Below are 16,374 nucleotides of genomic sequence, written 5' to 3'. Positions count from 1 at the left end.
CAAGATACACTTCATTAACACGCAAATATTACTAGATTAACCTTATTTCATGATCATAGGCAATGTTAAAAACTTCTGGTATGAAGGAACTGATGGTATTGTTTTAAAAATAAACCTTGTAGAATCCTCATGTCCAGAATTAGTTTGTAGTTCAATCTATAATTGTACAAAATATTTTAAAGGAAACACGTTATTCACAGTTACATAGATTTATGCCTAGTTCTCACAGGTTTGTCTTTAATAGATTCAGATTCTGATTCTTCTGTACTGTCTCTATTATATTCCTCTATTTGTACAGACTCTGAAGAGTTTGTTTTCAGACTGGATTTTGCAGAATCCTATAAAAATGTATGCATGTTTATTAGCGCAATGGTATTGCAATTGGCCGTATTCCATTGTTAACTTACCGTGGATTCAGTTCTACGATTAGCTAATTTCTGCGAAATCATGGGGGAAGATGTGAAACGACTAGCCAAATTGGTAAGAGAATAAGCTTGTCTGAACGAAGTTCGTCCAACGGTAGTTAATCTCGCAACAGAATCGGGGACATGCATCACTTTGCGAAATTCCTAAAGTTGATCATTAGTTTGATTAATTTAAATAAAAAAATATATACGGATACTTATTCTGATGATTTCGTATGATAGATTAATATAAAATGGACACAACTGTTCTAAAAATTTACCCCATTCATGTTCCCTCTTATTCTTTGAAAGTCCTGTGAGAAAACATTAAGATAACACCAATTCGGAGGTACTTATGCAATTGTACGATATATCTGGCATAACGCGTGAATACATGCAAACATTCCATATATTTTTTATATTAACGTAAAGTAAGATATTTTTGAATAAAGAGTAACCTACCCCTAAATCGTCAACTTCGTCGATCTCAGCGATATCTTGATAAGCTTTCGTCAATAATTCAATAGTTTTTGCATGAAAACTTAATTCGATAACAACAAAATCCAAAAGTATAGACTTTAGATCACGTAATTTCCGCTTCTCGAACGAATCGATCTGTTCTTCTAAACCTTTTACAACTCTTGAAACTTCAACAGAAGCTTTCATTAGCTCGGATTCGGCTTGTGACTAAATCGATTTTTAAGAATGTAAAATAGTTTCTTTTTTTTTAATTCTGTGTTAGTATAATTGCAAAAGTAGATTGAATTTTTTAAATATAAGGATACGATCATCTGTCTATTTCTAGGATTTCGCTCTCTGAGCCTATCTAGATGTCTTTTTCTCGTTAATTCTTTATCTCGTGCTGTAAATGTATTTTTCACATCATCACGGGCGTGTTTACAAATTGTCGCGTATTGAGAAAGGGGAGCAATTATTTTGGCGTCAAATCTCTGCACTTCGGCATCTCTAATTGTACAGAATAAAAATAGCAATTGTAAATCCTACTTGTCCCATATTTTTTCACGAACGAATAAACGCATACCTGTAGTCGCTAATCACCGATAAAGTCTGAGAAAAGTTTGTCAGTCCGGTGGAAAGAGATCGATTTATGGTTTCTGATTGAGCGTAAGTTTGGATTACTTTCGCTACTTCATCTCCTTTATCGCGTAATCTGAAAGTATATTGTGTGTATAAGTCTTCGTATAAAAACCTTGAGAAATAAAAGAAATAATCGATATTATATGTGAGTGCTACAACAGCGGTTGTTATGTACAAACCTTGCCGCTTTTCTTGTATATACTGCAAATGTTGTGCATAATTCCGCAAAATGTTTCTCTACGTTCGATATTCGATCTTGCACAAACTTTGCTTCTTGTTCCCTGATCAATAAAATTCAGAAAGTATAGAGTAGACATTTTTCATGCAAATTCAAATCTTCCGCAAATATGAATAGTTGAAAATATGTACCAGACGCTGCTTTGGGATCTTGAACGTAACATTTTGTCGTATGTAGTTTCGCAACTTTTTGTTTTTTTATTTAAACTAAATCGATCTTCGTATAAAGCGAACGTGTCTCTATCGTTACGTCCGCGTGAACACCCTGCTGATAGTTTACTGTTGGCAGGTGGTGGTGCATACATACATTATGACCACAGGTGAGGTCGATTTTCGACTATACTCTCTTCAGTATAACTGACGAATTTGTTCGTTTTATTTTGTATTTGAATAAACTGACCGTTTTTTAAGCAGTATTAAAAAAAAAAATGTATATACGTCTACTTTATACGAATATGTGTAAGGATATGTCTATAGAAAGAGACTGCAAAAAGTGCAAAAAATATATGTATATATATATATTTACACATTAAATTTACAGATTGTTCAAGATTTTTTTATTACAGCAAATGAATGACCCGCGCCAGTTCCGACGAGTATTCCCGTATAATCGTAGGAAAGTAAAACCTGTTCTGGAAATTGAACGTCTTTTGTATTACCATTTCCGCAATTTCCGTGTTCGTTCCAACCCCAACAGAAAAGTTTTCCATTTTCTGTAACATTGTAAAAGATAATATGCTACATATCGCGAATAAAAATTGTTCTTCTCTTTTAAATAAATTGTTGGTTAAATACCGGTTAAAGCAACATTATGTTCTGATCCGACAGAAATTTGACGAACTTTCGATAGATTTTCTATTTGTACAGCTTTCCAGATTGATGGCCTCTCGAAATCTATAATACCTAATTGTCCGTACGTATTTCGACCCCAACCATAAATCTGACCATCTAATAATAAAATAATCAATTTTCAAACACGCACTATTTAGATAATGGGTGTTAGTATATCGAATTACCATTTAAAGCAATCACGTGGGACCAGCCACTATGTATCTTAATCGGCAATTTAAAATGAAGATTCGATAATTTGATTGGAAAAGATGTCCTCGAAATTGCATCCGTATCTAACCCCAATTGGCCGTGTTTATTATCACCAAACGCGTAAAGATCCCTGTCTTTCGTTACCACGATTGTATGATGTTGACCGCAACTAACATCTTCTATGTTTGTTAGAGTTGAAACTGTTTAAAACGACAACGAAATAATCTTTATTCGCATTACTGAGAAACAGCTTTAGTTTTTTTTTAATGTTTACCTTCTGTGAAAGTGTAAACGGCATTTAAAAATTTGTCATTCCCGAGAGAGCTTAGACCTAATTGTCCTTTGTTACCTGCACCGGCTACTAAAATTTTATGATCCTCTGTTAGTAGGGCAGTGTGTCTTAAACCAATGGAAACTCCTTTGATTTTTCGATCAATTACAACCTCAAAAGGCTCGTACGTCCATTGGAGCTTACTTGGGTGTTCGCCCAATTGTCCGAAACAATTCGAGCCCCAAAGAAATAAGGTGCCTTCTATTGTTAGTGCTGCAGACCAATCCCAGCCGCATGCTACGTCTATAACTACCTTGCCTTTCAGTTTTCCATTTAATTTTCGAAAAGAAAGAACGTTCTCTTTCACTGGAAAACCCGCTTGGCCTTTATTGTTCCAACCGCAGGAATAAACGCGACCGTAATTGTCTAAAATTAATGTATGACCAGCACCACCGACAATTTTATTTATCTTCTGCGGCTCTAATGAACACTTTGATAAATTAACTTCGCGAGGCAAAACGCATTCTTCCGACTGAATTCCTTGTCCAAGCTGTCCATGAGAATTGGCACCCTATAAAATGGATATTTTAAATATTCCCGCTTAGCCATAGAACTTGTGCTGAAATTCGGTTTTATCGGCCATAAGTAACATGTATTAATGATACACTTGCACGCATTCAATTTATTTAATAGTTTACGACAAATTGTACGAATCAGATTTATATGTATATTCGAAATTAAACAATGGCACATACAGTATACGTAATACGAATAATTAACCACATTACCCATGAAATTAAACAATAGGACATTGTTATAATTCTAAATTTGTGTTGTTTCTTGTTAAATATATGTGTTTATTTATTTTTTAATACTGAATCTCTGATACGCAAAAATACACCGACAACATTCTTAAATCAAAGAATAGATCGTCCTGCGTAAAAGCTTGAAGATGAAATTGGAGGTTAACATTTTGTCTGTAGTATATAGATGGCGGCAAAAAATCAAGTGCATACTATTTTTTTCGGACTGTCTGTTAATTTAATTCGTATAAATATCAGTTTCGTTATTAAAAATGCGTAAAGTAATTTAATTTAATTAATTTCGGTGATTCCCGCTTTAGATACAATTTAATGGAATATCTAAAACATGGAGGAATTTGTAAAGTTTGATATTAAAGAGGTTAAAACCGACCTTTTGCGCGCGATAAATGAATGTTCTCAACGTGGATTATTACATACTACGAAATGGTGTGTATGGTTTCTGGAGTAAAATCCAACAAAACAGCTATTTTGTTATTTCGCAAAGGAATAGGAAAGATATTTTTCTTGCAGGTTAGCAGAATTGAGTTATTCTTTGAAAGATGTCAAACTAAATACTCATGACATTACCACCGACTTGTACATAGCGGATACAAGCGAAGAGGAGGATACGTATATTTTGGCAAAAACTTATTTCGATTTGAAAGAGTATGACAGGGCGGCTTATTTTACGGAACAATGCAAAACACCAAAAGTTAGATTCTTATATTTATATTCTCGCTATTTATCAGGCGAGAAGAAAAAAATTGATGATATGACAGTGGTGCCTCCAGATCCTTTGAAAAATGAGAGCTTAAAGTTATTATGTGCTGATTTGAGAAAGGATCACTTGGCGGATAAACTTGATGGTTTTGGGCTTTATCTGTTTGGTGTAACTCTAAAAAAATTGCAACTTACTAGAGAAGCCATGGATGTGTTGGTAGAGGCAACGCATAAACAACCGATGCATTGGGGATCTTGGTTAGAATTAGCTTCTTTAATCAATGATAGAGAAAAGCTGGAATGTCTATGTTTACCTAATCACTGGATGAAGCACTTTTTTATGGCTCATATGTATTTAGAACTACAGTTAATCGACGAAGGTTTAGCACTATATTGTGAATTGCAATCAATGGGGTTTGAAAAAAATGGTTATGTACTTGCTCAAATTGCAATTGCAGTACATTACAGAAGAGGCAAGAGAACATTTCAAAAGAATCACCAACCAGAACATTGTACCCACTAGGTTCTATTAATCTACGATATCTTCATTACAGATGTTGATAATGCTTTAGAAACATTTAAAAGGATAATAAAGGAAGATCCATATTGTCTAGATAATATGGATACATACTCTAATTTGCTCTATGTGAAAGAAATGAAAGTTGAACTAGCATACTTGGCTCATAGAGCAACAGAAATAGATAAATATAGATTAGAAACATGTTGCATTGTAGGTAAGTTAGACTTTAGTTGTACATTGAAGCAAAAGGAACAAAGATTTATTATTTTCCTATTTAATAGAAGTGACATTCTTTAGGGAATTACTATAGTTTAAGAGGAGACCATCAAAAAGCAGTGATGTATTTTCATAGAGCATTAAAATTAAATCCACAGTATCTTTCAGCCTGGACGTTGCTTGGTCATGAGTTCATGGAAATGAAAAATACCAATGGTGCTATTCATAGTTACCGACAAGCTATTGGTATATATTAGATGTTTATGTAAAATTAAACACGAGCATCTGTCTATTTGGGAATTTTTTTTATGTAGAGGTGAATAAACGGGATTACAGAGCATGGTATGGTTTGGGTCAAACATATGAAATTTTGAAAATGCCATTCTACGCACTTTACTATTACAAACAAGCTCAACTATTAAGGCCGCACGACAGTAGGATGGTGCTAGCTTTAGGAGAAGCATACGAGAAACAAGACAAAATACAGGACGCGTTAAAATGTTACTACAAAGCATGCAATGTCGGTGATATCGAAGGAATGGCATTGTTAAAGCTTGCCACGTACGTAATAAAATTCGACGTTTTTCGAAGTGTGATCATTAGGATTAAACGTATTTTCCAATCTACTACAGGTTGTACGAAAAGTTAGGCGAGCACGATCATGCAGCAGCAGCTTATACAGATTTTGTGATGGACGAGTTTAGAAACGCGGATAGAACCGATTTGAGTCACGCGTACAAGTATTTAACACAGTATCATTTAAAGCAAGGACAGTTAGATCAGGCTAATCATTATGCTCAAAAGTGTTTGCAATTTGACGAAACAAAAGAAGAAGCTAAGGCGTTGTTAAGAACAATTGCTCAGAAGAGAGTAAAAGTGGAAGAAACATCGATGGTGGTAATTATGAAACATTCTCGTAGGTTCGTGTCGAAAGATGTTAAGAAATGTTGAATGTTACGTTAATCGCAGGTAGAAGATATGAACGAAACGGATCCCGTTATAGAACAAGGAGAAAGGGCAGATACTACGCCGGGAAGTCAGTTATCGCCGATGAATTTGTCATTTATGCCTACGCCGTAAGATAATTCTTTAAATTGTCGCTTTATACACGTTGTACATATTTTTAATAAGTATTTTAAAAATAAATCACCAATTTTTCCAAAACTGAATATTTATTGCACATTCGTTTTTTCTACAAGTACAAAAGTATATATAAAAGTTCACCGCATACTTTGTTCGATCACAACGATACATCACCGGTAATAGTTGTTCCTAAAAATATTACTTAAAATTTTCGAAGAGTTAACACTAATAGGGAGGTCCATGAATTCTGGGTAATTATAGTATAGGTGTGGCATAGGTGAGGGCGCTGGTGGTACGATCGCCAATGTTTTGACCTGGGAAAAGTTCGGATCGTTTTCATTCGAAGACGATAAAATAACCCGTTTGTTATCGTTGCAAATGTAAGAGGTCAGTGGTGGATTCTGCGGTACTTTTGGAAAACCTGGTGGAGCACGAATGCATGATCGAAGAGTACTCGCACATTTCGGTGAGTTTGTATACGATCTCTGTCTCACTGTGATATCGGTATCTGGGGTCGCAGATACACGTTCGTCGAAACCAAGATCCGCCGAGGAGGAAGACGTGCTGCGTGATGAAATTCGTTTGTCTGCGATTCTTAAAAATCCGTCGTTCGAATCTTCGTTATCCGCCACATAATTCAACTCGTGCTCCATCTCTTTTCCCTGTGAACAGGAACGAACGGTATGTAGAAAGAAGTATTGGTTAACGCGGTAGAGTGACTAAAGTCAAATATAAACAGATTACGAACTTACGTGGAAGAGATAGAGCTTGCGCGCTGCATATTTGCAGCAAAATTGTCTCTCGGACAATTTCGCGTCGACTGGAACCATTTCGACATCGTCGTCAGAAAAGGCGCTATCCGTTTGCGTAGCCGTTTCTTTAAACCTGATCACCTTCCGCTTCGACTCCTTATTTTTCACCGGTGTTCTCGACGAACGCGGTTTAGATTTACTCGGGGTACCGCGTTGTTGAGAACTGCGTTTTTCTTCTTGTGGCTTATTTTCCTTTTTCCGTTCGGTTTGCTTCTCGTTTCTGTCTTCGTCGTCGGCCACTTTTCGTCTCTTATTGTTAGCAACAAACTCGGTTGTCGTTTTCTTCTTTCGTTCTTTCTCGTTGCCACCTTGATATATTTTATTCGATCGTGTAACAACCGGGCAATCCTTTCTTTTAATTGTATCGTAAAGAAAATTAGTACGTTTCGGTTTCTCGTGTCTGCGCGAGGAGAAAGACTTGGAGAACGAACAAGTAGGAAATTCATCTTCGGATGAAGTGCATTGTTTTTGAAAAATACGCGCGATTTCTTCATCCACGGAGGAATTGCTCGATCTCGAAGATACACATCCAGTGGCTTTGTTTTCGACCGCTCGACTATCTCGCGATATCTTTATCACTTGTTCATCGATCGATATGTCCATAGGTTCCTCGAAGACCGTGTAGTCTATCGACATATTCATTGGCATAGTACTGCGCGCAGTGCTCCATTGTTCGCCAGAAGAGTCAGAATCCTCCTCGGCTGTCACCATTTCGTCGCTGGATTCTTCCTTCGCCTTCTTCGATGTTTCTTCGCGGGACGACGCATCAGTGGACTTGGAACTTACAAACTCTTTCGAAGACCTACAGCAGTTGTTCCGAGTCTCGTTCACCGTTCTCCTCTCTTCTCTTCCTTCTTTCTCCGTCTTTCTTTCTTCCCCGTCTCTTTTCTCCTGCTTTTTGTCGCGCGATTCTGTCTGCTGTTTCGTTTCAGTGCGTTCACCGGACTCTGAAGAACTCGTGCCAAATATACAAAAGCGCAAAAGGTGCAACGGCAACATGATGTATTTGATACCATTTTCGATGATTCCACCGCTTACGGTGTTGAGAGCCTTCATCCTTGGCACCGTCATGTTTTCTCTCGTCGAATCTTTTCTTGGTTCTTTTCGAGGGAACGGACTGTAGCGATTGCTTCTGACCACTGGCTTCACCGGTGCTCGTGTGTTCGATGCAATTTCCTGTGGAATTAACAACAACTGTGAAAACTCTGTTACTCGCGATTGATCTGAAATACGCGAGTGTACAATAGCGCGAGCAATATAAAGAAACACTTGTCAAGCATCGAAGAACCGCTGTTGCATTCTGAGTAGAAAAGTCAAAAATGTTGACCGTTAAAGCGTACACGCGTATTACAAATCTGTCGCCTGATGAAATACAATTCGTAAATTTCTCTCGAACTTTGCGCGAGATAATCTTGTCAAAATTTGATGTTTCGTCGAACACCCAAGGGAATTTATCGTTATGTAAATATTATTAATTCAGATAATTTCCAACGTAATTAACATCGGTTTATCTATACGGTGACGTCACCCTATACCAGATGTTGCTACCATAATGCTTCAAACGATAGATACTCGAATTACAGGGAGCTTTCTCTATCTGATTCGTGGAGAAAATGTAACTACACACGTATGCCATTATCGTTACAAAATTACCTTCAACGCCAGATCTTTAAACTTCCATTCAGCTTTATCCCCCTACTTTCTCCCTTTCTTCTCAAACGAGAATATACAGTACTTACGTTGTCGTCTTCGAAACACTGACATCTGTTTCTTCTGCTTGTACTTTTATTTTCTTTCGGCATGATTGCTGAGACACTGTACTCGTACTATCGCTACACACGTCACCGTCCGCAGAAAAAACCCATCGATATGAATCCTCTATTCAGACACCGCGGTGATTGCTGCACCTGAGAAACCCTAAATGAAGCGGAAAATTAGCGCGGTGTTATTTGTATGGGAGCTAAACACCACCGTACTATATCCTGATTGGTCGAGTGGCCTGTTTGGGGTAGGAGAAATTTCATGTCGAAGCTCGAAAGGTATACAAGGGGTGATTATCCCTTCCGACAAGTCTTCGCCGTAACGTTTTGTTATACTCCTTCGCTTTCAGGTCAATTCGCTCCCCCTCGATACCTTGCCCGTTTATTATTAGACGGGTTGATCCGATCCGAGACATCTGTGAACCTTTTTTTAACGTTATTTTCAACGTTTCAACGTTACCGATAATCGTTCGTACTTTTCTTTTATCATTATCTTATCGAGCGATACTCGTACCCGTTCACTTATCAGACTTATTAAATCAAACCGAGTTGTATTCCTTTTTTTTTTAAATAGAACAGTTGCTTGTGAAGAAAGAGATGAATATTGAGCAAGTCAGCTTTTTTCTTTTAACTTATCCGTTGCTGTATGTAATATTCGTAACCGACTAATGTGTTTGCGATACGGAGAAACTTGCCAGTGTACTACCTGCCTTTCGTACCTTATTTCCCGCCCCTAAGTACACCCTACATGCACCTCCTCGAGTCTTTTCAAACTTTACGACGGAGAGTTCGGAATAACGAGTTTGTTTTTAGAGAAATACAGGTAATTCTATTCCCAAAGGTTCTTTTAACAATGGAATTGTTCGAGCCCTGGCGAACGATCTGTATTTTTCAAAAGTAACGAAAATAGCGTGGAATCGATCGATTTCATCTTTATGAAATCGATCTAGTTAAGGTTGTCACTTGCATTCTATTGTGCATTCTACAACGTGGCAGCAAATATTTTACGTGGAAAAGTGTTAGAAAATTTGTAATCGTTAATTTAGAAAAACTTAAGAAAGTCATTTTTTACACCGTGCAGTAATCCTTTTACCTGCGTTATTCTTTAGCATACATTTGTGTTGGAGACGCAAAGATAGAACTCTGACAATAATTATGGAATACTGTTACGGGATCCGAACTCACGCAAGCATATAGGCACGCGAGAATGCACGCAGGCACGTGTACGTAAGCACGTACGTATACACATGCATACGCAAACACGTAGGATTGACGGTCGTGTACGACACCTGTATACTTGAGTGTATGCACGCAACAATGCAAGCACGCACTCTTCATTATTGGCTTTCATAATATTATTTTGTTATATTGAAAAATTACTTGCTTAATTCTTTACGCATTTCTCTCCGATAACCTGAATAAACAACAAGTTTAAACCCTATAGTTGCGCGTAGAGAATGAATTCGGATATTTTTTCGATGCGTTGTGCAATTTGTAAAAGGTCATTTTTAAAATCAGCGTTTCTGTACAAGAGGTGGGGAAAACAAACAGCAGCCTCGTCTAGTCTCTCGATTTTATTCACCGTGTCTCTCCGAAATGCAAATAAACAATAGAAAATTCAACGCGCAGCGTTTGGACGAAGGTTTCTAAGGTCGCGCGCAATTCTACAGAGAGCGGCGGCCATATTGACTATGTACTCCCAACCCAGCACCAAGGATGTTTGTGCGTGCCTGGCACGATTGCTGTTACATCGCGGTCGCTGCCGTCGTCATCGTTGTCGTTGTCGTTGTCGTTGTCGTTGTCGACGTTGTTGCTGTCGTTGAATCGTAATTGTCATTAACGCGCGAAGGTGTCGAACGGTTCGCGACGCGGTGATTACATTTTGACAGATTAGACACTTTCTGTTTGCGAGATGTCAAATCAAATATGTCTAAAATGGAACAGTTTTTTAAACAACATCGCAACTAGTTTCGAAAGTCTTTGGGAGGAAGAAGGTTTAGTAGACGTGACATTGGCAAGTGATGGCCAGTGTCTCACAGCTCACAAAGTGATCCTCTCAGCTAGTAGTCCTTTCTTCAAGAAGGTTTTCCAGGTTAGTTTTCCCTATTGTTTGTTCTACGTGTGCGATTTCGTTGATATTTTGACAGTTGTTTGTTTGTCGTGTGAAGTTGCTTCTTTATTTCGTCGATCGATCAAGTCTAACGAAACAATAGTTTCGATAGAGATTGCACAGTGCTGGAGGTTAGCCTGTTTTGAAGGATACGTGTCGTACTTGAAATTTCGCGTTAATTGTCATTCAGCTGTTGTCAGTGTTTGTAGTATTCGTTAATGAGAAGTATTCTTTGGTTTTCTCTTGCATTACAGACAAATCCTTGTCAACATCCAGTTATAATACTGCAAGACGTACACTTTAGCGAATTAGAAGCTTTACTTATATTTATATATAAAGGAGAAGTAAATATAGAGCAAAAAAATTTGCCAGCCTTGTTGAAAGCTGCAGAGACTTTGCAAATTCGTGGACTTTCCGGGGGAGATATATTTGCTAAGGAATCTTACAAAAGATTAGCAGAGTTAGAACAAGCGGTAGAGGAAGGAACGACTACTGCAAAAGAAGAAACACCAAGAAAGAAACAAAAGTTGAACAAGCATCAAAATTCTATATTAGAAAGAGCATTGACACCTAAACTGTCACAGTTGGAAAGCAACGATGAATCTACAACCAGTGAACAAGGAGGTAAAGAAGATTATCTGTTGCAGTCAAGTATACCCAATCCGGTCTATCATCGTTTAGAAATGAAGGTTAGTTGCATATGTTTGCAAAAGTATGAAAAATTGGTAAATAGGACTTGCGGTGTAAAGTTTAATCAATTGTATTTCAGATAGAACCATTAGAGGCAGCTCTAGAAGAGTCTCAGAAACAATCTACAACAGACAAAGATCCTGTAGAAAGGTTGGACACAGGGCAGGTCGACGGAAATCAAGGTTGGTACATGTAAAATTACTACATTGCTTTACAAACAATAATAGGACATGGTTAGGCATTGGCACGTCATTTATAGAACATGTTACATTTATTTTGCATAGTTTGCTCATAATTTATGTTATATTTATATGTGTACTTTTTAGTATCACACTATATCTTGTGTCTTTAACCCTATCTGTTATGTCTAAACATTTGATAAGATACGTACAAGAAAAGGGAAATGATTTTTCATCACATTTTATTGGGTATATGTTGTTTAACGAAACAATCGATACAAATCGTTTCACCGTGGTTAGTATTAGAAAATCTGCGTCAGGGTTTATCATTGGATTTATAGTTTGGCTGAATAAAAAATTTTATTCCATTTAGGCACATACTCCTTTTCGAAGTAACATCATACAGAGAAATTCATCGTCATGTGTGTCAGCGAAGACATTTAAATTTAGCATCGGCAATTATCAAACGTTCAATTCTTTCGTTCGACTTTGTTTCCGGATGCTTTGTCAAATCGTTGAGTTAGCTTTGATCGTTACTTCTGCTTTATCCATATTGGTGTGGCACGTGTTTCTTTTCATTTGGTTCGACGCTACGAGCAAAGTCATAGTGGAGATAGAAGCGTGTGCGGATGGCAAAGCGTAAATAAAAAAATACGATCGGAGAAGCTTGGAGGTAAAAAGGTGAATAGGAGAGAGTTTATTATTTTATTTACGCTATTTAACACGTTCAATCCTGACTTGCAGTACTTGGTAACACGATCTAGAGACGTTTTATCCCGCGCGTGTACACGTACATTTAATCTGTGCATGCGTGACGGAGGAGACACGATGGAATGATACGCGATCGATCGTTTGAACGCGGCATTAATGAGCCTCGTCGAATTTGCTTGATTGTTCGGTACGCTGCAATTCACGCGTCAGGGGGATCCGTGTCTAAAGCAGGCTGTGCTCTGATGTGTGTGGCAGGGTCTGGGAACAGCCCTGCTGAAGACATTTCCGGTTTATCTGGGTTATCCGGCCTAACTGGATTCTCGGACGTGAAGCCACTGCTATACGCGTATCAGCAACTACCTTACGCCGATCTTCTGCCGAGTCCGGAGATAATCTCAACGTGGGCATCCTCTCGACCGATGGATCATTTGGCCTGTGACCTTATGAAGATCCTCTTCACCCCGGAGGAGAGGATTCTCTGTAACGTAAACGGCAAGATGGGAAAACAGCAATTCGATAGTAACAAAATACATTTGATAAGAGAAGTTCTGTTGCACTTTAGTGGTATTGCACCTAATAGCGTGGAATGGGAGGAAACGTGGAAAAATTGCGTAACCAAAATCGATACTAGCAATAGGGGCTTGAAGAGGTATCTGTTCCAGAGACGGTCGGTCTATACTCAATGACTAGGGCGTTTCAGGTCAGGAGTAAAACGGAAACGTTTTCACTGGCTAGAATGAAGTCTTTCTCTTGCTGGTCCGTCATTTCGATCGCCCAAGATCATTTAGGATCGTCTTGGATCGCCTTGGATCGCCTTGGATCGCCAAGTTTCCGTATCCTTTCTTCTTCACTAGGAGATGGGGGGAGTGTAACGTAGGTGAAACAGCAGGAACATTCAGAGGGAAACGATAGTAACGGAGTAGGGAAACGGAAAGCATTCTAGGCACACATGGTCCAGTTATCTATACGCTTCACGTTTGCTTTCACGAGGCAAATGATCAAGGAATTTTTTCATCCTTTCCAGCATTTCGTTAGTCGAAATCCAGTGTTGCGTAGCATTGTTTTTCGAGAAAACTCGATCGTTCCCCGTTATTATTCCTCTTTCTACCTTGTACCTTGTATCTCGTACCTTGTGCAACGTAACATTCCTTCCTCTTGTTCATTTACGATGTTCACACAAATACGCACTCTCGCCGTAGACGATCTACATAACACGTAATTAATAATTAACCCGCGCTGTGTCTAGAAACGACACGCGGAGTCTTTCTTACATTCGAGGGCACGGCATGTACTATCGTCACACGCATTACCGTACCGCGCGTAGATAGACCGGGTAGGTGTGAGTACGTTTACCGGCACACGTGTGCGACGAGTATAATCGACGACTCGCGCACTATCAAGAACATTACGTACATTTAAAGGACGTCGATGAGAGTAGTAATATTAAGATATGCTTCTAGAATATTTAAGGCGTTCGAGCCGCGACGAGACCTCACGCGATCAATTTCGCAGCTAAGTACATCGACGGCACACCGTAACATTTTCCATCGATTCTATTTAGAACGAACCTGTTTTCGCGTTTCTTTGCCACCTTTCCGTTCTTCTTCTTCTCTTTTTTTTTTTCTTCTTTTTTTTTTATCCTTTGATCTCGCGAACGTATGAAACGCTTCGAGTTGACTATTATTTAAAAGCTATATACGATTGTAGACAAAACACACACGACTGGTTGCAAATAAACCTATTTTACATTTTTAATTGTCTCGTCATTTCCCGGTAATTCCATTTTCCCTGTACACGCATACCGCAATTAGGTACAGATTACACGTAGTTCGAATACAAACTTTCTGCAAGAATACGTATACTGTAGTCGTAAGAGAAGGAAACGTTGAAAAAAGAAAAAAAAGGTGAATCTATCACACGAAGAAAGAATATTGAACGTTTCGTGAATCCATCTCATCCTACGATCCGAAGTCTTGTTGTCCGTTTCCCCGAAGAGAGAAGATCCTTGCCCAAAGCTCCTCTACCAGCTCTCTCGTTCTGTTGACGAGAACGAAACTCGTCGAGTCATACCTAAACGAAGAAAATTTGAAGTCGCGGACTGGAATTACTTGCAGGATCATCGAAGCCGCACGTAACCGTAATCGCCGACGCACGAGACACGTCTACACCGACGCTAGAGCGAGAAAACCGCGCGAGATTTCCAATCGGACTGGAACAAACTCCAGCTTGGAACATCACCACACGATCCAGCAACGAACTTCACTCGCCAAATCACCCGTATTTGGAATCGATGCCCGAACAACAGGGAGCCACGAATATTTTCTCTATGGAACGGGACGCAAGAGTATTGCGTTCCAATTTTCCTATTTGCCCAGGAACAGCTGCCAACTCGGAGTTTCCGGAAGAGACTGCGAGAACTTGCACGGGTTATCCACCGTTCCCGTGTCCGTTCTGCGACAGAGCGTACACCAGCTGGGGCTTTCGACGAAGGCACATCAAAGCGGTTCACACGATCTCACCGTCTCTCAATTGCAAATGGTGTTTGCAGGTACGTAGATAAGGTAAGCAGGTCCGATAAGGTACGAGAGAATTGAACGCGAGTATTTTCCAGGTTCTTCCTACGCATGCGGCATGGAGAAGTCATGTGATATTGGCGCACAATCTCTCGGCGAACGACGCGCATAACGGTCTCTTAATTTTGGAGGAGGCGCATATGGTTTTACAAATTGCGCATCCAACTAGGTTGGACACTTTAGTTAATATAATTAAACAGAATTCTCAGCAGAATAGCAATCAGGAGAATCCTCAGACTGAGAAAGATTGATGCGTACGTTGTACGAGAAAGTGTACGGATCGCGTACGCAAGGAATAAGCATGTATCTTTGGAGCAAACGGTTCTCCGAGAGCAGAGGGAACGAATGAAATATCGATATTTTTGTACAAGCGCCCATTCCCTTTTTATTCATCTTTTACACATCTACATATATTCTGGTTGTACCCGTTGCATATGTCGCTGTTATAGTCGGTATCGATGGCCAGTATCATGCTGCACAGCGTGGAATATTTTTATTCTTGTATTAACTGAATTTTTATACGAAAGAAATAAATCTTCGACGTTCGATAGAGTACGATTTTTATTGTTAAGAAAAATGTTACGTTGCGAGGTACAGGTACATAAGGAATCGATTTGTTTCGTTCTTTTTTCGTTCTTTATTTTTTTAAAATATTCTTCACAATCGTGCATCAGTCGGTTGACGTTTTTGTAAATATGTAGTTTGCAAAAGTGACGGGAGTTTCGTGCTTTGCAACAGAACCGATCGTGCAGGGTGCACCGTGTTTTTTTTTTTTTTTTTTCTTTGATAATAGTTCGATTCTTTCGTTAAATGATTATCGGTTGCGTGCGATTAAAGGGATACGGAAGCATTGTTTTGAATTGAAACGCAAACCCTCAAGAAGTCGCGCGTTGTCATAACTTTTCTGTCCTTTTTTCTCTCGTTAATTTCGTTTCTTTTCATACGAAGTTACGCAAACGCATCGCAGCGATCGACGTTAATAGACCTAGTGTGTATAGCTAATATAAAAATGAACGATCGAATACTGCGCGTCGGTAAGGAGCATTGCTAACTGTTGGAGAAGGCAGACACGTTGAAAATCGAATCGTTCGATGAAAATTATTGTACATTGGACAAGAGTGCCGACTTTCACGGTCGCTCGAGGCG

General features: G+C 38.9%; 5 protein-coding genes across 6 annotated transcripts; 2 read left to right on the top strand and 3 right to left on the bottom strand.

Moving 5' to 3' along the window:
• Nucleotides 1–42: 42 nt before the first annotated feature.
• On the bottom strand, nucleotides 43–1,903 carry LOC108580186 (protein FAM92A1-A). Its single transcript, XM_017943885.1, has 9 exons — nucleotides 1,872–1,903; nucleotides 1,682–1,783; nucleotides 1,447–1,575; nucleotides 1,190–1,370; nucleotides 867–1,091; nucleotides 686–718; nucleotides 408–569; nucleotides 228–338; nucleotides 43–156 (listed from the first exon to the last, which is right to left on the bottom strand). Exons 1-9 carry the CDS (start codon nucleotides 1,901–1,903, stop codon nucleotides 43–45), a joined length of 1,089 nt encoding a protein of 362 aa, XP_017799374.1.
• A 382-nt stretch (nucleotides 1,904–2,285) lies between these two features.
• Nucleotides 2,286–3,892, bottom strand: LOC108579847 (secretion-regulating guanine nucleotide exchange factor). Its single transcript, XM_017943468.1, has 5 exons — nucleotides 3,840–3,892; nucleotides 3,055–3,622; nucleotides 2,756–2,980; nucleotides 2,535–2,687; nucleotides 2,286–2,452 (listed from the first exon to the last, which is right to left on the bottom strand). The coding sequence occupies exons 1-5, from the start codon at nucleotides 3,861–3,863 to the stop codon at nucleotides 2,286–2,288; spliced, it is 1,137 nt and encodes a 378-aa protein (XP_017798957.1). The 5' UTR covers nucleotides 3,864–3,892.
• A 286-nt stretch (nucleotides 3,893–4,178) lies between these two features.
• Nucleotides 4,179–6,390, top strand: LOC108580184 (cell division cycle protein 23 homolog). The gene is made up of 7 exons (XM_017943883.1): nucleotides 4,179–4,301; nucleotides 4,386–5,047; nucleotides 5,129–5,308; nucleotides 5,392–5,556; nucleotides 5,625–5,871; nucleotides 5,943–6,207; nucleotides 6,280–6,390. Exons 1-7 carry the CDS (start codon nucleotides 4,201–4,203, stop codon nucleotides 6,388–6,390), a joined length of 1,731 nt encoding a protein of 576 aa, XP_017799372.1. The 5' UTR covers nucleotides 4,179–4,200.
• A 173-nt stretch (nucleotides 6,391–6,563) lies between these two features.
• On the bottom strand, nucleotides 6,564–9,007 carry LOC108579846. Its single transcript, XM_017943467.1, has 4 exons — nucleotides 8,945–9,007; nucleotides 8,219–8,381; nucleotides 7,146–8,152; nucleotides 6,564–7,055 (listed from the first exon to the last, which is right to left on the bottom strand). The coding sequence occupies exons 1-4, from the start codon at nucleotides 9,005–9,007 to the stop codon at nucleotides 6,564–6,566; spliced, it is 1,725 nt and encodes a 574-aa protein (XP_017798956.1).
• A 1,870-nt stretch (nucleotides 9,008–10,877) lies between these two features.
• LOC108580031 (broad-complex core protein isoforms 1/2/3/4/5-like) lies at nucleotides 10,878–15,599 on the top strand. Of its 2 annotated transcripts, XM_017943687.1 has the most exons (7): nucleotides 10,878–11,057; nucleotides 11,330–11,764; nucleotides 11,845–11,947; nucleotides 12,911–13,326; nucleotides 14,089–14,092; nucleotides 14,770–15,203; nucleotides 15,267–15,599. In XM_017943687.1, the coding sequence occupies exons 1-7, from the start codon at nucleotides 10,878–10,880 to the stop codon at nucleotides 15,477–15,479; spliced, it is 1,785 nt and encodes a 594-aa protein (XP_017799176.1). In that variant the 3' UTR covers nucleotides 15,480–15,599. The 2 variants fall into 2 exon arrangements, with proteins under 2 accessions (XP_017799176.1, XP_017799177.1); XM_017943688.1 differs by lacking the exons at nucleotides 12,911–13,326; nucleotides 14,089–14,092.
• The last annotated feature ends 775 nt before the right edge of the window (nucleotides 15,600–16,374 follow it).

The sequence above is a fragment of the Habropoda laboriosa genome, unplaced genomic scaffold (genome assembly GCF_001263275.1).
Source record: "Habropoda laboriosa isolate 0110345459 unplaced genomic scaffold, ASM126327v1 scaffold2, whole genome shotgun sequence".
In the NCBI taxonomy this organism is placed as follows: Eukaryota; Metazoa; Arthropoda; class Insecta; order Hymenoptera; family Apidae; genus Habropoda; species Habropoda laboriosa.
The sequence above is the reverse complement of the archived record's forward strand: the minus strand, read 5'-3'. Positions and strand labels throughout refer to the sequence as shown.